The sequence below is a fragment of the Oncorhynchus masou genome, unplaced genomic scaffold, assembly GCF_036934945.1.
Source record: "Oncorhynchus masou masou isolate Uvic2021 unplaced genomic scaffold, UVic_Omas_1.1 unplaced_scaffold_1657, whole genome shotgun sequence".
Taxonomy (NCBI): domain Eukaryota; kingdom Metazoa; phylum Chordata; class Actinopteri; order Salmoniformes; family Salmonidae; genus Oncorhynchus; species Oncorhynchus masou.
Window position 1 is genome coordinate 53402 of NW_027006692.1, and position 26941 is coordinate 80342.

Genomic DNA, 26941 nt, shown 5'->3' on the forward strand with positions numbered 1-26941 from the left:
CATGTTAACACCTCCCCCTCTCAGTTACCATGTTAACACCTCCCCCTCTCAGTTACCATGTTAACACCTCCCTCCCTCTCAGTTACCATGTTAACACCTCCCCCTCTCAGTTACCATGTTAACACCCCCTCTCAGTTACCATGTTAACACCTCCCTCTCAGTTACCATGTTAACACCTCCCTCTCAGTTACCATGTTAACACCCCCTCTCAGTTACCATGTTAACACCTTCCCCCCTCTCAGTTACCATGTTAACACCTCCCCCTCTCAGTTACCATGTTAACACCTCCCTCTCAGTTACCATGTTAACACCCCCTCTCAGTTACCATGTTAACACCTCCCCCCTCTCAGTTACCATGTTAACACCTCCCTCTCAGTTACCATGTTAACACCTCCCCCTCTCAGTTACCATGTTAACACCTCCCCCTCTCAGTTACCATGTTAACACCTCCCTCCCTCTCAGTTACCATGTTAACACCTCCCCCTCTCAGTTACCATGTTAACACCCCCTCTCAGTTACCATGTTAACACCTCCCTCTCAGTTACCATGTTAACACCCCCTCTCAGTTACCATGTTAACACCTCCCTCTCAGTTACCATGTTAACACCTCCCCCTCTCAGTTACCATGTTAACACCTTCCCCCTCTCAGTTACCATGTTAACACCTGCCTCTCAGTTACCATGTTAACACCTCCCTCTCAGTTACCATATTAACACCTCCCCCCTCTCAGTTACCATGTTAACACCCCCTCTCAGTTACCATGTTAACACCCCCTCTCAGTTACCATGTTAACACCTCCCCCTCTCAGTTACCATGTTAACACCTCCCTCTCAGTTACCATGTTAACACCCCCCTCTCAGTTACCATGTTAACACCCCCCTCTCAGTTACCATGTTAACACCCCCCCTCTCAGTTACCATGTTAACACCCCCCTCTCAGTTACCATGTTAACACCTCCCCCTCTCAGTTACCATGTTAACACCCCCTCTCAGTTACCATGTTAACACCCCCTCTCAGTTACCATGTTAACACCTCCCTCCCTATCAGTTACCATGTTAACACCCCCTCTCAGTTACCATGTTAACACCTCCCTCTCAGTTACCATGTTAACACCTCCCTCTCAGTTACCATGTTAACACCTCCCTCTCAGTTACCATGTTAACACCTCCCCCTCTCAGTTACCATGTTAACACCTCCCTCTCAGTTACCATGTTAACACCCCCTCTCAGTTACCATGTTAACACCCCCCTCTCAGTTACCATGTTAACACCTCCCCCTCTCAGTTACCATGTTAACACCTCCCCCTCTCAGTTACCATGTTAACACCTCCCCCCTCTCAGTTACCATGTTAACACCTCCCCCTCTCAGTTACCATGTTAACACCTCCCCCTCTCAGTTACCATGTTAACACCTCCCCCCTCTCAGTTACCATGTTAACACCCCCTCTCAGTTACCATGTTAACACCCCCTCTCAGTTACCATGTTAACACCTCCCTCCCTCTCAGTTACCATGTTAACACCTCCCCCCTCTCAGTTACCATGTTAACACCCCCTCTCAGTTACCATGTTAACACCTCCCTCTCAGTTACCATGTTAACACCCCCCTCTCAGTTACCATGTTAACACCTCCCTCTCAGTTACCATGTTAACACCTCCCCCTCTCAGTTACCATGTTAACACCTCCCTCTCAGTTACCATGTTAACACCTCCCCCTCTCAGTTACCATGTTAACACCTCCCCTCTCAGTTACCATGTTAACACCTCCTCTCAGTTACCATGTTAACACCTCCCTCTCAGTTACCATGTTAACACCCCCCTCTCAGTTACCATGTTAACACCTCCCCCTCTCAGTTACCATGTTAACACCTCCCTCTCAGTTACCATGTTAACACCCCCCTCTCAGTTACCATGTTAACACCTCCCTCTCAGTTACCATGTTAACACCTCCCTCTCAGTTACCATGTTAACACCCCCTCTCAGTTACCATGTTAACACCTCCCTCTCAGTTACCATGTTAACACCTCCCCCTCTCAGTTACCATGTTAACACCTCCCCCCTCTCAGTTACCATGTTAACACCTCCCTCTCAGTTACCATGTTAACACCTCCCTCTCAGTTACCATGTTAACACCTCCCTCTCAGTTACCATGTTAACACCACCCTCTCAGTTACCATGTTAACACCCCCCCCCTCTCAGTTACCATGTTAACACCTCCTCTCAGTTACCATGTTAACACCTCCCTCTCAGTTACCATGTTAACACCCCCTCTCAGTTACCATGTTAACACCTCCCCCTCTCTGTTACCATGTTAACACCCCCCCTCTCAGTTACCATGTTAACACCTCCCCCTCTCAGTTACCATGTTAACACCTCCCTCTCAGTTACCATGTTAACACCTCCCCCCGTCTCAGTTACCATGTTAACACCTCCCCCTCTCAGTTACCATGTTAACACCTCCCCCCTCTCAGTTACCATGTTAACACCTCCCCCTCTCAGTTACCATGTTAACACCTCCCCCTCTCAGTTACCATGTTAACACCTCCCCCTCTCAGTTACCATGTTAACACCTCCCCCTCTCAGTTACCATGTTAACACCTCCCACTCAGTTACCATGTTAACACCTCCCCCTCTCAGTTACCATGTTAACACCTCCCCCTCTCAGTTACCATGTTAACACCTCCCCCTCTCAGTTACCATGTTAACACCTCCCTCTCAGTTACCATGTTAACACCTCCCTCTCAGTTACCATGTTAACACCTCCCCCTCTCAGTTACCATGTTAACACCTCCCCCCCTCTCAGTTACCATGTTAACACCTCCCCCTCTCAGTTACCATGTTAACACCTCCCCCCCTCTCAGTTACCATGTTAACACCTCCCCCCTCTCAGTTACCATGTTAACACCTCCCCCTCTCAGTTACCATGTTAACACCTCCCACTCAGTTACCATGTTAACACCTCCCCCTCTCAGTTACCATGTTAACACCTCCCCCTCTCAGTTACCATGTTAACACCTCCCCCTCTCAGTTACCATGTTAACACCTCCCTCTCAGTTACCATGTTAACACCTCCCTCTCAGTTACCATGTTAACACCCCCCCCTCTCAGTTACCATGTTAACACCTCCCCTCCCTCTCAGTTACCATGTTAACACCTCCCCCTCTCAGTTACCATGTTAACACCTCCCCCTCTCAGTTACCATGTTAACACCTCCCCCTCTCAGTTACCATGTTAACACCCCCCCTCTCAGTTACCATGTTAACACCCCCCCTCTCAGTTACCATGTTAACACCTCCCTCTCAGTTACCATGTTAACACCCCCTCTCAGTTACCATGTTAACACCTCCCTCTCAGTTACCATGTTAACACCCCCTCTCAGTTACCATGTTAACACCTCCCCCCTCTCAGTTACCATGTTAACACCTCCCTCTCAGTTACCATGTTAACACCTCCCTCTCAGTTACCATGTTAACACCTCCCTCTCAGTTATCATGTTAACACCTCCCCCTCTCAGTTACCATGTTAACACCTCCCTCTCAGTTACCATGTTAACACCTCCCTCTCAGTTACCATGTTAACACCCCCTCTCAGTTACCATGTTAACACCTTCCCCCTCTCAGTTACCATGTTAACACCTCCCTCTCAGTTACCATGTTAACACCTCCCTCTCAGTTACCATGTTAACACCCCCTCTCAGTTACCATGTTAACACCCCCTCTCAGTTACCATGTTAACACCTCCCCCCCTCTCAGTTACCATGTTAACACCTCCCCCTCTCAGTTACCATGTTAACACCTCCCCCTCTCAGTTACCATGTTAACACCCCCTCTCAGTTACCATGTTAACACCTCCCCCTCTCAGTTACCATGTTAACACCTCCCCCTCTCAGTTACCATGTTAACACCTCCCCCTCTCAGTTACCATGTTAACACCTCCCCCTCTCAGTTACCATGTTAACACCTCCCTCTCAGTTACCATGTTAACACCCCTCTCAGTTACCATGTTAACACCTCCCCCTCTCAGTTACCATGTTAACACCTCCCCCTCTCAGTTACCATGTTAACACCTCCCCCTCTCAGTTACCATGTTAACACCTCCCCCTCTCAGTTACCATGTTAACACCCCCTCCCTCTCAGTTACCATGTTAACACCTCCCCCTCTCAGTTACCATGTTAACACCCCCCCCTCAGTTACCATGTTAACACCCCCTCTCAGTTACCATGTTAACACCTCCCCCTCTCAGTTACCATGTTAACACCCCCTCTCAGTTACCATGTTAACACCTCCCCCCTCTCAGTTACCATGTTAACAACCCCCTCTCAGTTACCATGTTAACACCTCCCCCTCTCAGTTACCATGTTAACACCTCCCTCTCAGTTACCATGTTAACACCCCCACCCCCTCAGTTACCATGTTAACACCCCCAAGTCCACCCTAACCTCTGCGTTTCCATAAAGAACTAAATAAGAGCTCAAGGTAAAACAGAGCCTGGAGGACCATGCTGTGATGACAGAGAGCTGTTGTTCGGCAGCATAACGCAGGAATGCCTTCGAATCTGGAAGGAAAAACACTATCTGCCCTTCATCCTGACAACTTCAAGAGATTCAAGTAGACAGCAATACAACTTTAATGTCCATTAGTTAGAGACAATACAACTTTAATGTCCATTAGTTAGAGACAATACAATACAACTTTAATGTCCATTAGTTAGAGACAATACACCTTTAATGTCCATTAGTTACAGAGACAATACAATACAACTTTAATGTCCATTAGTTAGAGACAATACACCTTTAATGTCCATTAGTTACAGAGACAATCCAATACAACTTTAATGTCCATTAGTTAGAGACAATACACCTTTAATGTCCATTAGTTACAGAGACAATCCAATACAACTTTAATGTCCATTAGTTAGAGACAATACACCTTTAATGTCCATTAGTTACAGAGACAATCCAATACAACTTTAATGTCCATTAGTTAGAGACAATACAATACAACTTTAATGTCAATTAGTTACAGAGACAATACAACTTTAATGTCCATTAGTTAGAGACAATACAATACAACTTTAATGTCCATTAGTTACAGAGACAATACAACTTTAATGTCCATTAGTTACTGAGACAATCCAATACAACTTTAATGTCCATTAGTTACAGAGGCAATACAACTTTAATGTCCATTAGTTACAGAGACAATACAATACAACTTTAATGTCCATTAGTTAGAGACAATCCAATACAACTTTATTGTCCATTAGTTAGAGACAATCCAATACAAATTTAATGTCCATTAGTTACTGAGACAATACAATACAACTTTAATGTCCATTAGTTACAGAGACAATACAACTTTAATGTCCATTAGTTAGAGACAATCCAATGCAACTTTAATGTCCATTAGTTAGAGACAATACAACTTTAATGTCCATGAGTTACTGAGACAATACAACTTTAATGTCCATTATTTACAGCGGGCATTTGTCTTGCGACAGAACACAGAGAAGGGTTTGATTTTGTTCTTCCATCTTTCGACTCTCAAGTCTGAGGTTTGGGTCTTGTTTACCGCGGACAACCGCTCATAAACCTAACCTCTGTACCAAAAAGTGTCTTTGGGAAAGTACACAGGCAGTGAGGGTCTGCCAATTCAGCTTGATGACACACATCTCAAAGAATGTTCTAGTGGCTGAATGTCCTCAAAGGAATGACGGCGAGCGAGAGAGAGAGAGAGAGAGAGACGCCCACTCAGCCCCTGTTCCTCCTAGACCCATCCACTGAGTCGTTTTCATTAGGGCACACCGTAGCAAAACCTTTTCATGGAAATCAGAGTTACTCATTGGCTCAAGTTCAGATAGTCGATCTCTGTATGGAACCAGTTTTCTTCCGTTTTGTGTCAAATGAATACCACCCTGGTCCTTCCTCTCGCTCAGAGGTAGAAATATACCACCCTGGTCCTTCCTCTCCCTCAGAGGTAGAAATATACCACCCTGGTCCTTCCTCTTGCTCAGAGGTAGAAATATACCACCCTGGTCCTTCCTCTCCCTCAGAGGTAGAAATATACCACCCTGGTCCTTCCTCTCCCTCAGAGGTAGAAATATACCACCCTGGTCCTTCCTCTCGCTCAGAGGTAGAAATATACCACCCTGGTCCTTCCTCTCCCTCAGAGGTAGAAATATACCACCCTGGTCCTTCCTCTCGCTCAGAGGTAGAAATATACCACCCTGGTCCTTCCTCTCCCTCAGAGGTAGAAATATACCACCCTGGTCCTTCCTCTCCCTCAGAGGTAGAAATATACCACCCTGGTTCATCCAGGTATACCAAATAAATCAGTGTGTATAGGTTGGTAGAGAGTGTGTGTAGGTTGGTAGAGAGTGTGTGTAGGTTGGTAGAGAGTGTGTGTAGGTTGGTAGAGAGTGTGTGTAGGTTGGTAGAAAGTGTGTGTAGGTTGGTAGAGAGTGTGTATAGGTTGGTAGAAAGTGTGTATAGGTTGGTAGAGAGGGTATGTAGGTTGGTAGAAAGTGTGTATAGGTTGGTAGAGAGGGTGTGTAGGTTGGTAGAAAGTGTGTATAGGTTGGTAGAGAGTGTGTATAGGTTGGTAGAGAGTGTGTATAGGTTGGTAGAGAGTGTGTGTATAGGTTGGTAGTGTGTTTTCTTTCTTTTACCTTTATTTTACTAGGCAAGTCAGTTAAGAACAAATTCTTATTTTCAATGACGGCCTAGGAACAGTGGGTTAACTGCCTGTTCAGGGGCAGAACGACAGAATTTGTACCTTGTCAGCTCGGGATTTGAACTTGCAACCTTTCGGGTACTAGTCCAATGCTCTAACCGCTAGGCTACACTGCTGTATAGGTTGGTAGAGAGTGTGTATAGGTTGGTAGAGAGTCTCGGTTGGAACTGTTGCATTTTTTTTATTTTTTTATTCTTAACTGGAATAAACTGATTGATGACATCACACAGATGTAGCCCAGAAAACATGCACACAGTCCTAATGAGAGGTGTGTGTGGCTGGTTGAAGTTTTCAACAAGCATGTCCATTCTGGGCTCAGTTTTTCTTGGCAGTGTAACACTGAGGTCATGGTCAGCAATGACACTGTTTCTGTACTTCTGTCTTGCATATGTACAGTGCCTTGCGAAAGTATTCGGCCCCCTTGACCTTTGCGACCTTTTGCTACATTTCCGGCTTCAAACATAAAGATATAAAACTGTATTTTTTTGTGAAGAATCAACAACAAGTGGGACACAATCATGAAGTGGAATGACATTTATTGGATATTTCAAACTTTTTTAACTTTTTTTTTTTAGCAATAATTTTGAATGCCCAATTTTTCAGTTTTTGATTTGTTAAAAAAGTTTGAAATATCCAATAAATGTCGTTCCACTTCATGATTGTGTCCCACTTGTTGTTGATTCTTCACAAAAAAAATACAGTTTTATATCTTTATGTTTGAAGCCTGAAATGTGGCAAAAGGTCGCAAAGTTCAAGGGGGCGAATACCTTCGCAAGGCACTGTATGTGGTACCAAACTGGATCATAACATCTCCTGCTTTCTCAGTCATGCACTTCCTTTTCCCTTTTGTAGATGAACAACCCAGAACGGTGTGAGAGTGTTAGTCTCAAAAAGCATCTTGCTTCAATCAGTTTATTCCAGTTCAGAATACAAATGGTTACTTGTAACAGCAACGGTTCCAACCTAGACTTGTTTTTAACAATAATTTCTACAGTAAGATGTACAGTAGGCCTGGTCATTTCTACAGTAAGATGTACAGTAGGCCTGGTCATTTCTACAGTAAGATGTACAGTAGGCCTGGTCATTTCTACAGTAAGATGTACAGTAGGCCTGGTCATTTCTACAGTAAGATGTACAGTAGGCCTGGTCATTTCTACAGTAAGATGTACAGTAGGCCTGGTCATTTCTACAGTAAGATGTACAGTAGGCCTGGTCATTTCTACAGTGAGATGTACAGTAGGCCTGGTCATTTCTACAGTAATATGTACAGTAGGCCTGGTCATTTCTACAGCAATATGTACAGTAGGCCTGATCATTTTTACAGTAAGATGTACAGTAGGCCTGGTCATTTCTACAGTGAGATGTACAGTAGGCCTGGTCATTTCTACAGTAAGATGTACAGTAGGCCTGGTCATTTCTACAATAAGATGTACAGTAGGCCTTATAATTTCTACAGTAAGATGTGCAGTAGGCCTGGTCATTTCTACAATAATATGTACAGTAGGCCTTATAATTTCTACAGTGAGATGTACAGTAGGCCTGGTCATTTCTACAGTGAGATGTACAGTAGGCCTGGTCATTTCTACAATAAGATGTACAGTAGGCCTGGTCATTTCTACAATAAGATGTACAGTAGGCTTGATCATTTCTACAGTAAGATGTACAGTAGGCCTGGTCATTTCTACAGTAAGATGTACAGTAGGCCTGGTCATTTCTACAATAAGATGTACAGTAGGCCTGGTCATTTCTACAGTAAGATGTACAGTAGGCCTGGTCATTTCTACAGTAAGATGTACAGTAGGCCTGGTCATTTCTACAGTAAGATGTACAGTAGGCCTGGTCATTTCTACAGTAAGATGTACAGTAGGCCTGGTCATTTCTACAGTGAGATGTACAGTAGGCCTGGTCATTTCTACAGTAAGATGTACAGTAGGCCTGGTCATTTCTACAGTAAGATGTACCGTAGGCCTGATCATTTCTACAGTAAGATGTGCAGTAGGGCTGGTCATTTCGCTGCACCACGGCAGAGTCATTGCCGCCACACCAAAAGAAACATCCGATTTCTACCAAACATAGTTTCAATAAAGTTCAACAAAGCACATTCGCTTTTCTTGGTAAATATATAATCTGTCTTGGTACAACACAGTTCTGATGGGTTATTTATCTCTGTGAGCCGAGGCAGGCAGCCTGCAGGTCAAGAAACACAATTCTGATAGGATATTTAGGCTAGTTAGCTAGCTAGTTTGTTTGTTTGTTTTTTTTTTCCACCTTTATTTAACCAGGCAGGTCAGTTAAGAACAAATTCTTAGGCTAGTTAGCTAGCTAGTTAGTTTGGAACTGTGTCAAGTGGAAGCAAGACAGATACATGTAAATCGAAGATGTATTTTTATTTTCTTCTCCAGATGAGTTTATTGAAATATTTCCAGCCACTGTAGCGAAAGAGAAAAGGGGAACAGGGACAAGAGTGTCAGCTAACGTAGCTAGCTAACGTCAAATCAGCCTGAATTCAAATGAAACTTTTTTAGTTAGCGAACTCTTTAAAAAACTTAAGCTATCGTTTTTAATAACTAGTGCATGGTTTACTTTACTAGACAGAGAAGAGTTAGAATGCTGGGACAGGGGTAGGGATGCATGAGGGACAGAACGGAACAGAGGAGAGGAGAGAGCCAGGAGAGGAGAGCAGAGAGGAGAAGAGAGGAACAGAGATGAGAGCAGAGAGGAACAGATGGGAGAGCAGAGAGGAGAGCAGAGAGCAGAGAGGAGAAGAGAGGAGAGCAGAAAGCAGAGAGGAGAAGAGAGGAGAGCAGAGAGGAACAGAGAGGAGAGCAGAGGGGAGAGCAGAGAGGAGAGCAGAGAGGAGAGCAGAGAGGAGCAGAGTGGAGCAGAGAGGAGCAGAGCAGAGAGGAGAAGAGAGGAGAGCAGAGCAGAGAGGAACAGAGGAGAGCAGAGCAGAGAGGAACAGAGAGGAGAGCAGAGCGGAACAGAGAGGAGAGCAGAGAGGAGAGCAGAGAGGAACAGAGAGGAGAGCAGAGAGGAACAGAGAGGAGAGCAGAGAGGAACAGAGAGGAGAGCAGAGAGGAGAGCAGAGAGGAACAGAGAGGAGAGCAGAGAGGAGAGCAGAGAGGAACAGAGAGGAGAGCAGAGAGGAACAGAGAGGAGAGCAGAGAGGAACAGAGAGGAGAGCAGAGAGGAACAGAGAGGAGAGCAGAGAGGAGATCAGAGGAGAGCAGAGAGGAACAGAGAGGAGAGCAGAGAGGAACAGAGAGGAGAGCAGAGAGGAACAGAGAGGAGAGCAGAGAGGAACAGAGAGGAGAGCAGTGAGGAACAGAGAGGAGGGAAGAATAAGGCCAAGTGTGCACCACCAGTAATCTATAGGGACCCAAAGTGGCTTCAAATTGACAGACTGAAGCCCTGGCTGTATAATACACCATACAGTTAGCCAAATGTCCTTTAAATAGGCTGAGGTCCAAAAATATTTGTACATATTTAGTCTGTACTAATTTACAGAATTACGTGTTTATTTCTGAGCCAACTCCGCCAGGACCTCGATGACCCAATGGGTCTAGGACCATTCAACATCGAAGAAGAGGAGGAGAGGAAGAAGAGGTGGAGGAGGAGGAGAAGGAGGAAGAGGAGGAGAGGCAGAGGAGGAGGAAGAATGGGAGGAGGAAGAGGAAGGAGGAAGCAGAGGAGGAGGAGGGAGAGGAGATGATGAAGAGGAGGTAGCTTTAGAGGAGGAGGAAGTGGAGGAAGATGAAAAGGAAGAGATAGAGGGACAAGTTAGAAGAGGAGGTAGGGGAGGAAGTGGAAGAGGAGAAGGTTGAGGAGGAAGAGGAGGAAGAGGAGAGGGAGAGGCCAGGTGGAGAAGACCAAGACCAGGGAGCAGATCTGCAATGTTACATCACGTGTGTTGGAAAAACTACAACGAACGTGCTGTAATGAGGTCATGGATCCATGTCTTGTTGGCCTCCAGTACAGTCTAGACTGGAGGTTCCAACACCTAGAGAGTCTGGGGGCTTCCAGTGTGTTGGGACAGGACAGCTAGTAGACACCACACTAAACCCCAGTACAGCTAGTAGACACCACACTAAACCCCACTACAGCTAGTAGACACCACACTAAACCCCAGTACAGCTAGTAGACACCACACTAAACCACAGTACAGTACAGCTGGTAGACACCACACTAAACCCAGTACAGCTAGTAGACACCACACTAAACCACACTACAGCTGGTAGACACCACACTAAACCACAGTACAGCTAGTAGACACCACACTAAACCCCAGTACAGCTAGTAGACACCACACTAAACCCCACTACAGCTAGTAGACACCACACTAAACCCCAGTACAGCTAGTAGACACCACACTAAACCACAGTACAGTACAGCTGGTAGACACCACACTAAACCCAGTACAGCTAGTAGACACCACACTAAACCACAGTACAGCTAGTAGACACCACACGAAACCACAGTACAGCTAGTAGACACCACACTAAACCACAGTACAGCTAGTAGACACCACACTAAACCACAGTACAGCTAGTAGACACCACACTAAACCCAGTACAGCTAGTAGACACCACACTAAACCCCAGTACAGCTAGTAGACACCACACTAAACCCCAGTACAGCTAGTAGACACCACACTAAACCCCAGTACAGCTAGTAGACACCACACTAAACCACAGTACAGCTAGTAGACACCACACTAAACCACAGTACAGCTAGTAGACACCACACTAAACCACAGTACAGCAAGTAGACACCACACTAAACCACAGTACAGTCAGCTAGTTGACACCACACTAAACCACAGTACAGCTAGTAGACACCACACTAAACCCCAGTACAGCTAGTAGACACCACACTAAACCACAGTACAGCTAGTAGACACCACACTAAACCACAGTACAGTCAGCTAGTTGACAGGGCAGGTGAGAAGAGAGGACAGTCAGCTAGTAGACAGGGCAGGTGAGAGGACAGTCAGCTAGTAGACAGGGCAGGTGAGAGGACAGTCAGCTAGTAGACAGGGCAGGTGAGAGGACAGTCAGCTAGTAGACAGGGCAGGTGAGAGGACAGTCAGCTAGTAGACAGGACAGGTGAGAAGAGAGGACAGTCAGCTAGTTGACAGGGCAGGTGAGAAGAGAGGACAGTCAGCTAGTTGACAGGGCAGGTGAGAAGAGAGGACAGTCAGCTAGTAGACAGGGCAGGTGAGATGAGAGGACAGTCAGCTAGTAGACAGGGCAGGTGAGATGAGAGGACAGTCAGCTAGTAGACAGGGCAGGTGAGAGGAGAGGACAGTCAGCTAGTTGACAGGGCAGGTGAGATGAGAGGACAGTCAGCTAGTAGAAAGGGCAGGTGAGATGAGAGGACAGTCAGCTAGTAGACAGGGCAGGTGAGAGGAGAGGACAGTCAGCTAGTAGACAGGGCAGGTGAGATGAGAGGACAGTCAGCTAGTAGACAGGGCAGGTGAGATGAGAGGACATTCAGCTAGTAGACAGGGCAGGTGAGAGGAGAGGACAGTCAGCTACCGAATTCAACAGATGGGTCATTCTAAAAGGTAAGCGACAGGGCAGGTGAGAGGTCAGCTACTGTGCTACATGGAGGGGAGAAACCCACAGGCAATCATATCCCCTTTGTCCTGAAGTGTACACTCATTGACTACTTTCCACAAATGTAAAAGCATTGGATTGGTAGAGACATGGGCTCGAGAGGACATTCCCACTATATTACTTTTCCCAGTCACTTCCTGTCCAAGGGAAGTGAACAAGTGCACACTTTGAGAGTTTGGAGATAAATTGGGAAGAAAACCACTGCTAGCAAAGGGCTGAGAATAGAATGGTCTCAATAGGACTCCCTGCTCAAAGGTTCACTAAAAGTTTCAAAATAATATTAATAATAAATAGGAGGCCATTGGGAGAAAGGAGTGAATGGCATCTGAAGAACCCTGACATGTAGCCTAAGCTAACCTGTACCTTGTTGATGGTGAGGTTCTCATTCCGTAGCCTCTGTTTGTTCTTCTGCATCTTGCCGGGCATCATCTTGCCCGTTCGGAAGTCAAAACATCCCAGGTCCACCGTGTTGCCTAGGTAACGGGACAGCTGGGGTTTGCTCCGGAACTTCTTCCCTTTGGGACTGAGGGGTGAAGAGGAAAGACAACAACAACAACAGTGTTAGTTAACAAACAGTTCTGACAGATGTACTGTACCGAGTGTTAAGGTTCAAAAGCATCAACCTTTCAAGAGAGGAACGTTCCACAGAGACCAGGGTAGCTCATGTATTTCACAATGTTACTAAAGCCAGCAATGTGCATTAATAGCAGAGCTGCCAGTCTCATTATGTCATGGTAACAGGGCTGCATTAATAGCAGAGCTGCCAGACTCATCGTGTCATGGTAGTGGGGCTGTATTAATAGCAGAGCTGCCAGTCTCATCATGTCATGGTAACAGGGCTGTATTAATAGCAGAGCTGCCAGTCTCATCGTGTCATGGTAGTGGGGCTGTATTAATAGCAGAGCTGCCAGTCTCATCATGTCATGGTAGTGGGGCTGTATTAATAGCAGAGCTGCCAGTCTCATTGTGTCATGGTAACAGGGCTGTATTAATAGCAGAGTTGCCAGTCTCATCATGTCATGGTAGTGGGGCTGTATTAACAGCAGAGCTGCCAGTCTCATTGTGTCATGGTAACGGGGCTGTATTAATAGCAGAGCTGCCAGTCTCATCATGTCATGGTAGTGGGGCTGTATTAATAGCAGAGCTGCCAGTCTCATTGTGTCATGGTAACAGGGCTGTATTAATAGCAGAGTTGCCAGTCTCATCATGTCATGGTAGTGGGGCTGTATTAACAGCAGAGCTGCCAGTCTCATTGTGTCATGGTAACGGGGCTGTATTAATAGCAGAGCTGCCAGTCTCATTATGTAATGGTAGTGGGGCTGTATTAATAGCAGAGCTGCCAGTCTGATTATGTCATGGTAGTGGGGCTGTATTAATAGCAGAGCTGCCAGTCTCATCATGTCATGGTAGTAGGGCTGTATTAATAGCAGAGCTGCCAGTCTCATTATGTCATGGTAGTGGGGCTATATTAATAGCAGAGCTGCCAGTCTCATTATGTCATGGTAGTGGGGCTGTATTAATAGCAGAGCTGCCAGTCTCATTACGTCATGGTAGTGGGGCTGCATTAATAGCAGAGCTGCCTGTCTCATTATGTAATGGTAGTGGGGCTGTATTAATAGCAGAGCTGCCAGTCTCATTATGTCATGGTAGTGGGGTTGTCAACATAAGTAACACCTGCCAGTTGTCACATGTACTTAGGCTAAATTCAATTCTCCCAAAAAACACTTGACTAGTTCTCAGGCTGGAGGAAACATTTAAAGGCAGTAGGGAGGACCATCTTATGTGGCAGAGGATTAATGGCATCACAACCCAGAAACATATATCCCTGGCCAAACCCATCAAGCAGACAGTTACTACCAACTCCTTCTCCTGGGTCGTGTTCATTAGGGCATACCATAGCAAAACAGAAAACAAGCTTTTCTTATTGAACCAGTTCAGATAGGGGTAGGGTCCAGCGTGCGGGGTAGGGTCCAGTGTGCGGGGTATGGCCCAGTGTGGGGGGTATGGTCCAGTGTGCGGGGTATGGCCCAGTGTGCGGGGTATGGCCCAGCGTGCGGGGTAGGGTCCAGCGTGCGGGGTAGGGTCCAGTGTGCGGGGTATGGCCCAGCGTGCATGGTAGGGTCCAGGGTGTGGGTAGGGTCCAACGTGCGTGTTTGTGGGTAGAGTCCAGTGTGTGGGGAAGAGTCCAATGTGTGGGGGTAGAGTCCAGTGTGTGTGGGGTAGAGTCCAGTGTGTGTGTGGGTAGAGTCCAGTGTGTGTGGGGTAGAGTCCAGTGTGTGTGTGGGTAGAGTCCAGTGTGTGTGGGTAGAGTCCAGTGTGTGGGGTAGGGTCCAGCGTGCGGGGTAGGGTAAAAGTGTGCATGGTAGGGTCCAGTGTGCGGGGTATGGCCCAGCGTGCATGGTAGGGTCCAGCGTGCGGGGTATGGTCCAGCGTGCATGGTAGGGTCCAGCGTGCGGGGTATGGTCCAGCGTGCATGGTAGGGTCCAGTGTGCAGGGTATGGCCCAGCGTGCATGGTAGGGTCCAGTGTGCGGGTATGGCCCAGCGTGCATGGTAGGGTCCAGTGTGCGGGGTATGGCCCAGCGTGCATGGTAGGGTCCAGTGTGCGGGGTATGGTCCAGCGTGCATGGTAGGGTCCAGTGTGCGGGGTATGGCCCAGCGTGCATGGTAGGGTCCAGTGTGCGGGGTATGGCCCAGCGTGCATGGTAGGGTCCAGCGTGCGGGGTATGGCCCAGCGTGCATGGTAGGGTCCAGTGTGCGGGGTATGGCCCAGCGTGCATGGTAGGGTCCAGTGTGCAGGGTATGGTCCAGCGTGCATGGTAGGGTCCAGTGTGAGGGTATGGCCCAGCGTGCATGGTAGGGTCCAGTGTGCGGGGTATGGTCCAGCGTGCATGGTAGGGTCCAGTGTGCGGGGTATGGCCCAGCGTGCATGGTAGGGTCCAGTGTGCGGGGTATGGTCCAGCGTGCATGGTAGGGTCCAGCGTGCATGGTAGGGTCCAGTGTGCATGGTAGGGTCCAGCGTGCGGGGTAGGGTCCAGTGTGCGGGGTATGGCCCAGCGTGCATGGTAGGGTCCAGGGTGTGGGTAGGGTCCAACGTGCGTGTTTGTGGGTAGAGTCCAGTGTGTGGGGTAGAGTCCAATGTGTGGGGTAGAGTCCAATGTGTGGGGTAGAGTCCAGTGTGTGTGTGGGTAGAGTCCAGTGTGTGTGTGGGTAGAGTCCAGTGTGTGTGTGGGTAGAGTCCAGTGTGTGTGTGGGTAGAGTCCAGTGTGTGGGGGTAGAGTCCAGTGTGTGGGGGTAGAGTCCAGTGTGTGGGGGTAGAGTCCAGTGTGTGGGGGTAGAGTCCAGTGTGTGGGGGTAGTGTCCAGTGTGTGGGGGTAGTGTCCAGTGTGTGGGGGTAGAGTCCAGTGTGTGGGGGTAGAGTCCAGTGTGTGGGGGTAGAGTCCAGTGTGTGGGGGTAGAGTCCAGTGTGTGGGGGTAGAGTCCAGTGTGTGGGGGTAGAGTCCAGTGTGTGGGGGTAGAGTCCAGTGTGTTGGGTAGTGTCCAGTGTGTAGGTAGAGTCCAGTGTGTGGGTATAGTCCAGTGTGTGGGTAGAGTCCAGTGTGTGTGGGTAGAGTCCAGTGTGTGTGGGTAGAGTCCAGTGTGTGTGGGTAGAGTCCAGTGTGTGGGTAGAGTCCAGTGTGTGTGGGTAGAGTCCAGTGTGTGTGGGTAGAGTCCAGTGTGTGGGTAGAGCAGTCTACAGCTTGGGTGGCTGGGCCTCTTCTCACACCGCCTGGTATAGAGGTCCTGGATGGCTCCAGGTACATTGGTAACTCTTGAGGTACCAGAGAGAGCCGTCTACAGCTTGGGTTGCTGGGCCTCTTCTCACACCGCCTGGTATAGAGGTCCTGGATGGCTCCAGGTACATTGGTAACTCTTGAGGTACCAGAGAGAGCCGTCTACAGCTTGGATGGCTGGGCCTCTTGTCACACCGCCTGGTATAGAGGTCCTGGATGGCTCCAGGCACATTGGTAACTCTTGAGGTACCAGAGAGAGCAGTCTACAGCTTGGGTGGCTGGGCCTCTTCTCACACCGCCTGGTATAGAGGTCCTGGATGGCTCCAGGTACATTGGTAACTCTTGAGGTACCAGAGAGAGCCGTCTACAGCTTGGGTGGCTGGGCCTCTTCTCACACCGCCTGGTATAGAGGTCCTGATGGCTCCAGGCACATTGGTAACTCTTGAGGTACCAGAGAGAGCAGTCTACAGCTTGGGTGGCTGGGCTTCTTCTAACATCGCCTAGTATAGAGGTCCTCGATGGCAGGAAGCTCGACACCAGTGATGCAGTACCCTCTGTAACGCCTTGCGGTCGGATGCTAAGCAGTAAGGGGGGCGTTGTCAGGTCCTCTTCACAACAGTGTTGGTGTGTTTGGACCATGATCCTTTGTGGTGTGGACAGAGAGGAACTTGAAGCTCTCGACCCACTTCGGCCCCGTCGATGTAAATGGGGACCTGTTCAGCCATCCTGTTCCTATAGTCCAGGGCCAGGGCCTTTGTCTCGCTCACGTTCAGGGAGAGGTTGTTGTCTTGACGCTCTATCCTCCTCCCTACTACTCAAGTCTCTCTTCCTGGCTATATTAATATTAGAAAAAAAAAAATTGGCCAGCATTTCTTGAGCAAAGATTATAGTGGAGAACAAAATGGAGAGCGTCTTTATTACCCTACAAAATGACCGGTGAGCTGAGTCTGAGTAAAATAGGGTAATGGAGTGGTAGGGCCTGGACGGATGGCCGGGGTGACTGGACGGATGGCCGGGGTGACTGGACGGATGGCCGGGGTGACTGGACGGATGGCCGGGGTGACTGGACGGATGGCCGGGGTGACTGGACGGATGGCCGGGGTGACCGGACGGATGGCCGGGGTGACCGGACGGATGGCCGGGGTGACCGGACGGATGGCCGGGGTGACCGGACGGATGGCCGGGGTGACCGGACGGATGGCCGGGGTGACCGGACGGATGGCCGGGGTGACCGGACGGATGGCCGGGGTGACCGGACGGATGGCCGGGGTGACCGGACGGATGGCCGGGGTGACCGGACGGATGGCCGGGGTGACCGGACGGATGGCCGGGGTGACTGGACAGATGAATGGGATGTCTGGGGTTGTTTTCCTAAGGATAAACTCAGTCAGTGCTGAGAGAGAGAGACTGGATGTGATCACATCCTTAACCCGGACAGGTTGGTCAATTAGAAAATAGCATTTCCTCTTCAGACCAAGGCCTACAATAGGGTCCGTTTAAACAGCTGGCTCACACAGTAGACGACACACAGATGGTCGCTGTAATCTCAGAACCAGGCATCTTGAAACAGGAAACAAGAGCCTCTGACTAGAATATCGGCTGACATTTTCTATGTTGTATTCTGAGGATTCTACAGAGAGCTGCTATCAGCCATTTACATTACATTACATTTAAGTCATTTAGCAGACGCTCTTATCCAGAGCGACTTACAAATTGGTGAATTCACCTTATGACATCCAGTGGAACAGCCACTTTACAATAGTGCATCTAAATCATTTAAGGGGGGGGGTGAGAAGGATTACTTTATCCTATCCTAGGTATTCCTTGAAGAGGTGGGGTTTCAGGTGTCATCGCTGTGTGTCCAAAGCATAACACCGTGACGTTGTGTGACTCAGACCCTCACTTAACTGAAAGGCCGTTGAAAACAATCCGAGAGGTTGTCTGACCGCCACTACTTCTCCGTTTAGCTCAGTCTCCACCTCAGCCGAACCCATCTCATACGCAGACGAGGGAGCGCCCAGCTCTGTGACTCATCGCTATGCACGTCGATCTGTGACCGGCGGTCGGAAGGACACAGATGAGTGTGTGTGTGTGTGTGTGTGTGTGTGTGTGACCTTGAAGCGTCTCAGGAGCGAGTGGGTAGGTGACTAGGAGCTAGGCCGCTACATGACTCAGCGATGAGTCAAAACCGAACCAGAGACACACACAACGTCTTTTCAGAGAGAACCGAGACAAACACAACCCAGCCTACTCTGACTGACTGGCTCGACCACACAGATCACTGGTGAGAGGGATTTGAGGGTGTGGAATTCCACAGTGGTTCTTCATGCAGAGAGGACTAGAGAATCTAATAGTGAAGTCACTCATAGAAAGAAGGCCTTATGAAGGAAGATACCAAACGCTGTCAACTTTCTAGACTGGCTTGTGAAAATGTCAGCTATCGTTGTGAACATGTAGGCAATGTTTCCACGTAGTTAGCTCAGCTATCATGCTAATTTGCATGTGCAGCAGTAAAGTTACACAGCAAAGTGGTTGTGGAAAATAAGGGGAAGAGAGGTATAGAGGACCATGGTAGAGGGAGAGAGAGTAGAGAACCATGGTAGAGGGAGAGAGAGTAGAGAACCATGGTAGAGGGAGAGAGTAGAGAACCATGGTAGAGGGAGAGAGTAGAGAACCATGGTAGAAAGAGAGAGAGAGAGAGTAGAGAACCATGGTAGAGGGAGAGAGAGTAGAGAACCATGGTAGAGGGAGAGAGTAGAGAACCATGGTAGAAAGAGAGAGAGAGAGTAGAGAACCATGGTAGAGGGAGTGAGAGAGAAAGTAGAGAACCATGGAAGAGGGAGAGAGAGAGAGAGAGTAGAGAACCATGGTAGAGGGAGAGAGAGAGAGAGAGAGTAGAGAACCATGGTAGAGGGAGTGAGAGAGAGTAGAGAACCATGGTAGAGGGAGTGAGAGAGAAAGTAGAGAACCATGGAAGAGGGAGAGAGAGAGAGAGAGTAGAGAACCATGGTATAGGGAGAGAGAGAGAGTAGAGAACCATGGTAGAGGGAGAGAGAGAGTAGAGAACCATGGTAGAGGGAGAGAGAGAGTAGAGAACCATGGTAGAGGGAGAGAGAGAAAGAGTAGAGAACCATGGTAGAGGGCGTGAGAGAGAGAGTAGAGAACCATGGTAGAGGGAGAGAGAGAGAGAGTAGAGAACCATGGTAGAGGGCGTGAGAGAGAGAGTAGAGAACCATGGTAGAGGGAGAGAGAGAGAGAGTAGAGAACCATGGTAGAGGGAGAGAGAGAGAGAGTAGAGAACCATGGTAGAGGGCGTGAGAGAGAGAGTAGAGAACCATGGTAGAGGGAGAGATAGAGAGAGTAGAGAACCATGGTAGAGGGAGAGAGAGAGAGAGTAGAGAACCATGGTAGAGGGAGAGAGAGAGAGAGAGTAGAGAACCATGGTAGAGGGAGAGAGAGTAGAGAACCATGGTAGAAGGAGAGAGAGAGATAGTAGAGAACCATGGTAGAGGGAGAGAGAGTAGAGAACCATGGTAGAGGGAGAGAGAGAGATAGTAGAGAACCATGGTAGATGGAGAGAGAGAGAGAGAGTAGAGAACCATGGTATAGGGAGAGAGAGAGAGAGTAGAGAACCATGGTAGAGGGAGAGAGAGAGTAGAGAACCATGGTAGAGGGAGAGAGAGAGTAGAGAACCATGGTAGAGGGAGAGAGAGAAAGAGTAGAGAACCATGGTAGAGGGCGTGAGAGAGAGAGTAGAGAACCATGGTAGAGGGAGAGAGAGAGAGAGAGTAGAGAACCATGGTAGAGGGCGTGAGAGAGAGAGTAGAGAACCATGGTAGAGGGAGAGAGAGAGAGAGAGTAGAGAACCATGGTAGAGGGAGAGAGAGAGAGAGTAGAGAACCATGGTAGAGGGCGTGAGAGAGAGAGTAGAGAACCATGGTAGAGGGAGAGAGAGAGAGAGTAGAGAACCATGGTAGAGGGAGAGAGAGAGAGAGTAGAGAACCATGGTAGAGGGAGAGAGAGTAGAGAACCATGGTAGAAGGAGAGAGAGAGATAGTAGAGAACCATGGTAGAGGGAGAGAGAGTAGAGAACCATGGTAGAGGGAGAGAGAGAGATAGTAGAGAACCATGGTAGATGGAGAGAGAGTATAGAACCATGGTAGAGGGAGAGAGAAAGAGTAGAGAACCATGGTAGAGGGCATGAGAGAGAGAGTAGAGAACCATGGTAGAGGGCGTGAGAGAGAGAGTAGAGAACCATGGTAGAGGGAGAGATAGAGAGAGTAGAGAACCATGGTAGAAGGAGAGAGAGAGATAGTAGAGAACCATGGTAGAGGGAGAGAGAGTAGAGAACCATGGTAGAGGGAGTGAGAGAGAGTAGAGAACCATGGTAGAGGGAGTGAGAGTAGAGAACCATGGTAGTGGGACTGAGAGAGGAGCAGTGTCTTATAGGCTAGTCTCTGTAGTTCCCCATGGCTTCTCCCAGGCTTCCCCATGGCTTCCCCATGGCTTCTCCCTGGCTTCTCCCAGGCTTCCCCATGGCTTCTCCCAGGCTTCCCCATGGCTTCCCCATGGCTTCCCCATGGCTTCTCCCTGGCTTCCCCATGGCTTCCCCATGGCTTCTCCCTGGCTTCTCCCTGGCTTCTCCCTGCATTCTCCCTGCATTCTATCTTGGTGTAGACACCACCACTAACATTGAGTGGCTGCTGCCAACACACTGACACTGACTCAACTCCAGCCACTTTAATAATGGGAATTGATGGGAAATTATGTAAATATATCACTAGCCACTTTAAACAATGCTACCTTATATAATGTTACTTACCCTACATTATTCATCTCATATGCATACGTATATACTGTACTCTATATCATCGACTGCATCCTTATGTAATACATGTATCACTAGCCACTTTAACTATGCCACTTTGTTTACATACTCATCTCATATGTATATACTGTACTCTATACCATCTACTGTATCTTGCCTATGCTGCTCTGTACCATCACTCATTCATATATCCTTTTGTACATATTCTTTATCCCCTTACACTGTGTATAAGACAGTAGTTTAGGAATTGTTAGTTAGATTACTTGTTGGTTATTACTGCATTGTCGGAACTAGAAGCACAAGCATTTCGCTACACTCGCATTAACATCTGCTAACCATGTGTATGTGACAAATAACATTTGATTTGATTTTGATTTGAGCTCAAGCAAAACTGAGAGTGGAGAGAGATTTTCATGAAGTTTCCCAATGTGTCCGTCTTCCTGTCTGTCTGGCGATGGCTGTGTGTGTGGTTGTGAGAGCAGCTGGTAGTAGTGAAGGGGCGTTTGCTTGCCAGCGAAGGTCAAGGGGCACTCTCCCATGGCATGCTCCTCCCCGGAACAGACAGACGGAGAGACAGGCAGGCGGACAGACGTCTCTCTCAGGTGTGTTAATTAGGGAGGTAAAAACTGGGCGTGGGCATGAAGAACCAGGGAATCATGAATTATTCTCTTCCCCGCACTGTGACGCAGCAGACTCTGAACGCTGCTCTCTCAGAAACGCACATGCTGGTGACGACCCAGATGGGTGTCTAGGGCTTGGCTTGGGTGGTAGTCTATGGCTTGGGTGGTTGTCTATGCCTTGGGTGGTAGTCTAGGGCTTGGGTGGTTGTCTAGGGCTTGGGTGGTTGTCTAGGGCTTGGGTGGTTGTCTAGGGCTTGGGTGGGTGTCTAGGGCTTGGGTGGGTGTCTATGGCTTGGGTGGGTGTCTAGGGCTTGGGTGGGTGTCTAGGGCTTGGGTGGGTGTCTAGGGCTTGGGTGGGTGTCTAGGGCTTGGGTGGGTGTCTAGGGCTTGGGTGGGTGTCTAGGGCTTGGGTGGGTGTCTAGGGCTTGGGTGGGTGTCTAGGGCTTGGCTTGGGTGGTTGTCTATGGCTTGGGTGGTTGTCTAGGGCTTGGGTGGTTGTCTAGGGCTTGGGTGGTTGTCTAGGGCTTGGGTGGTTGTCTATGGCTTGGGTGGTTGTCTATGGCTTGGGTGGTTGGGGGTTTTGATGACTTTCGTAGGTGCCATTTAGAACACAGACATAGCCTAGTTAGAACAGACAGACAGACAGACAGACAGACAGACAGACAGAGACAGACAGACAGACAGACAGACAGACAGACAGACAGGAGACAGCCTAGCTAGAACGACAGACAGAGACAGCCTTGCTAGAGTGACAGACAGCCTAGCGAGAACGACAGACAGTGACATGTAGGTCAGTAGCTTAGCGCTGAGCAGAGCGTGTGGGTGCACAGTGGCTCTAAGCTGAATGCAGTACAGCACGCTGAGGTGAGTGAACAACCCTGAACCCAGCCAGCGCTCGCTAAGACAGTTAACCCTTCACTTCAGTGACCACACAGCTGCTTTTCACAATGGCACACAGAGCTGTCTCTTCTACGTGGCCGTGATGACTCTCTCTGCTGCTCCCCCCCCCCTCCGCTCTTTCCGTTTGAGCGGACTGACTGACTGACTGTGTGACTGACTGACTGTGTGACTGACTGACTGTGTGACTGACTGACTGACTGTGTGACTGACTGACTGACTGTGTGACTGACTGACTGACTGACTGTGTGACTGACTGACTGTGTGACTGACTGACTGACTGTGTGACTGACTGACTGACTGTGTGACTGACTGACTGACTGTGTGACTGACTGACTGTGTGACTGACTGACTGACTGTGTGACTGACTGACTGACTGTGTGACTGACTGACTGTGTGACTGACTGACTGACTGTGTGACTGACTGGCTGACTGTGTGACTGACTGAGGAATGGACTTGTTGTCTGCCTTCTATTGACAGAATTAGTCCTCTAGATAAATATGTTAAAGACGAGTCTAATGTCTCAGAATTTTGATTCGTAGGCCGATATTCCGATGATTGACTTGGGTGGTTGTCTATGGCTTGGGTGGGTGTCTATGGCTTGGCTTGGGTGGTTGTCTATGGCTTGGGTGGTAGCCAACGTTCTACCCATAAAGCCATGAATAAATAACGAAATTCCATCTCAAAAAAGTAGTTTAAAGAGGGTTTTAAGAAAGAAATGAGCGGCGGAAACGAATCCCTCCATGAGATGCTGAGAACCAAAAAGGGCCAATAACCCATCGTCCTACTAGACCTGTCATGAAAGCTTTAGGACCCGTTTCAGAGTTATCAGTAGCCTATTCCTCAAATAAGACCCGAGGTGTCCTAAAAGTTGCCGTTTTCAAAAAAAAAAGTAACGTTGTAACGACATAATACAAGCTCCTTGGGTCTCATGGATCTCAGAAATGTTGTGACTGTATTTGGTTCAGTCCACAGATTTCAGGTTCATTCAGCACTGTCAGTATGTGATCTAAGATCAGTTCGAGAGTGAACAAGAGAGACGAGCGTCAGGTTGTGATCTAAGATCAGTTCGAGAGTGAACAAGAGCACTTTGATCCCAGGTGTGAAGAGGCCATGCAGCATATGGCTGGGGAGCGAGAACAGTTGCTGCCTAACATCTACAGAGGTTAACCTCGCCTACTGCCAGTGAGGCAGCGAGGGGACGACACATGCATTAACATGAGCACCAACCGACAACGTGGGGTCGTTTTACACCCCCACTCCCCGGACACACAGCCACAGACAGACCCTTAAACCAACCCAACGACACCACTCCCCCAATGTTCCTCGCCCCAACGATATGCAGAGAACTTGCTTTGTGAACAAGGGGAAACCCAACCGACAATCTATTCTACATATTCTGATATGGGGACAAGGTTCTTATTAGGACATAGACAAACACACTCTCTGGGATACACTTCCACACTCCACCCCAGGAGGCAGCAGAAACCTTGTCCAGGTGCTGCCAATTAGGGTGACGGTTAGTCAGCGTCCCAGCTGGCAGAGCTGTGAGGCTGATGGTTGGTTTGGTGGCCATGAGGCCTTTAGTTTGGTTTTCAATCTTTAATTTAGGCATGTCTGCGTGGCTTCCTTTTTGTAAATATTCTGGTTTCCTCATCGTCTGAACACATCATAAACCGCTTGTACTGGCCAATCAGGAGGTCAAGACAGAACTGGCCCTGAACTCAGTAAGTTGCTGTCTACTGGGCACATCCCACACGGTCTTCAAACGCCGATTTCCTACATAAATGCACACATTCATTAAGTTTACAGACCACGTAGCTTGGACTAGGACCCCTAGACATAACGAGTCAGGTTACAGACCATGCAGCTAGGACCCCTAGAAATAATGAGTCAGGTTACAGACCATGTAGCTAGGACCCCTAGACAGTCAGGTTACAGACCATGTAGCTAGGACCCCTAGACAGTCAGGTTACAGACCATGTAGCTAGGACCTCTAGACAGTCAGGTTACAGACCATGTAACTAGGACCCCTAGACAGTCAGGTTACAGACCATGTAGCTAGGACCCCTAGACATAATGAGTCAGGTTACAGACCATGTAGCTAGGACCCCTAGACAGTCAGGTTACAGACCATGTAGCTAGGACCCCTAGACAGTCAGGTTACAGACCATGTAACTAGGACCCCTAGACAGTCAGGTTACAGACCATGTAGCTAGGACCCCTAGACATAATGAGTCAGGTTACAGACCATGTAACTAGGACCCCTAGACAGTCAGGTTACAGACCATGTAGCTAGGACCCCTAGACAGTCAGGTTACAGACCATGTAACTAGGACCCCTAGACAGTCAGGTTACAGACCATGTAGCTAGGACCCTAGACATAATGAGTCAGGTTACAGACCATGTAACTAGGACCCCTAGACAGTCAGGTTACAGACCATGTAGCTAGGACCCCTAGACAGTCAGGTTACAGACCATGTAACTAGGACCCCTAGACATAATGAGTCAGGTTACAGACCATGTAACTAGGACCCCTAGACAGTCAGGTTACAGACCATGTAGCTAGGACCTCTAGACAGTCAGGTTACAGACCATGTAGCTAGGACCCCTACACAGTCAGGTTACAGACCATGTAGCTAGGACCACTAGACAGTCAGGTTACAGACCATGTAACTAGGACCCCTAGACATAATGAGTCAGGTTACAGACCATGTAACTAGGACCCCTAGACATAATGAGTCAGGTTACAGACCATGTAGCTAGGACCCCTAGACAGTCAGGTTACAGACCATGTAGCTAGGACCCCTAGACATAATGAGTCAGGTTACAGACCATGTAGCTAGGACCCCTACACAGTCAGGTTACAGACCATGTAGCTAGGACCACTAGACAGTCAGGTTACAGACCATGTAGCTAGGACCACTAGACAGTCAGGTTACAGACCATGTAGCTAGGACCACTAGACAGTCAGGTTACAGACCATGTAACTAGGACCCTAGACAGTCAGGTTACAGACCATGTAACTAGGACCCCTAGACATAATGAGTCAGGTTACAGACCATGTAACTAGGACCCCTAGACATAATGAGTCAGGTTACAGACCATGTAGCTAGGACCCCTAGACAGTCAGGTTACAGACCATGTAGCTAGGACCACTAGACAGTCAGGTTACAGACCATGTAGCTAGGACCCCTAGACAGTCAGGTTACAGACCATGTAGCTAGGACACCTAGACAGTCAGGTTACAGACCATGTAGCTAGGACCCCTAGACATGATGAGTCAGGTTACAGACCATGTAGCTAGGACCTCTAGACAGTCAGGTTACAGACCATGTAACTAGGACCTCTAGACAGTCAGGTTACAGACCATGTAGCTAGGACCACTAGACAGTCAGGTTACAGACCATGTAGCTAGGACCCCTAGACATAATGAGTCAGGTTACAGACCATGTAACTAGGACCCCTAGACATAATGAGTCAGGTTACAGACCATGTAGCTAGGACCCCTAGACAGTCAGGTTACAGACCATGTAGCTAGGACCACTAGACAGTCAGGTTACAGACCATGTAGCTAGGACCCCTAGACAGTCAGGTTACAGACCATGTAGCTAGGACCACTAGACAGTCAGGTTACAGACCATGTAACTAGGACCCCTAGACAGTCAGGTTACAGACCATGTAGCTAGGACACCTAGACAGTCAGGTTACAGACCATGTAGCTAGGACACCTAGACAGTCAGGTTACAGACCATGTAGCTAGGACCCCTAGACATAATGAGTCAGGTTACAGACCATGTAGCTAGGACCCCTAGACAGTCAGGTTACAGACCATGTAGCTAGGACCCCTAGACATAATGAGTCAGGTTACAGACTATGTAGCTAGGACCCCTAGACATAACGAGTCATGTTACAGACCATGTAGCTAGGACCCCTAGACATAATGAGTCAGGTTACAGACCATGTAGCTAGGACCCTAGACAGTCAGGTTACAGACCATGTAGCTAGGACCACTAGACATTCAGGTTACAGACCATGTAGCTAGGACCCCTAGACATAATGAGTCAGGTTACAGACCATGTAGCTAGGACCTCTAGACAGTCAGGTTACAGACCATGTAACTAGGACCCCTAGACAGTCAGGTTACAGACCATGTAGCTAGGACCCCTAGACAGTCAGGTTACAGACCATGTAACTAGGACCTCTAGACAGTCAGGTTACAGACCATGTAGCTAGGTCCCCTAGACAGTCAGGTTACAGACCATGTAGCTAGGACCTCTAGACAGTCAGGTTACAGACCATGTAACTAGGACCTCTAGACAGTCAGGTTACAGACCATGTAGCTAGGACCCCTAGACATAATGAGTCAGGTTACAGACCATGTAGCTAGGACCTCTAGACAGTCAGGTTACAGACCATGTAGCTAGGACCACTAGACATAATGAGTCAGGTTACAGACCATGTAACTAGGGCCCCT

The 26941-nt window shown here is 48.4% G+C and overlaps 1 protein-coding gene across 2 annotated transcripts in view; it reads right to left on the reverse strand.

The window, feature by feature from the left end:
• Window positions 1-4716: 4716 nt before the first annotated feature.
• LOC135531814 (methyl-CpG-binding domain protein 2-like) overlaps window positions 4717-26941 on the reverse strand; it is a 36607-nt gene continuing 14382 nt past the window's right edge. Inside the window, exons 2-3 of one of the 2 annotated variants that reach the window (XM_064959603.1) lie at window positions 12711-12870; window positions 4717-5812 (exon numbers count right to left, since the gene is read on the reverse strand). In XM_064959603.1, coding sequence (XP_064815675.1) covers window positions 5699-5812; window positions 12711-12870 — 274 coding nt within the window. In that variant the 3' untranslated portion in view covers window positions 4717-5698. Of the gene's footprint in view, window positions 5813-9058; window positions 9159-12710; window positions 12871-26941 lie in introns of those variants that run through there. The other variant, XM_064959604.1, reaches the window with a different exon arrangement.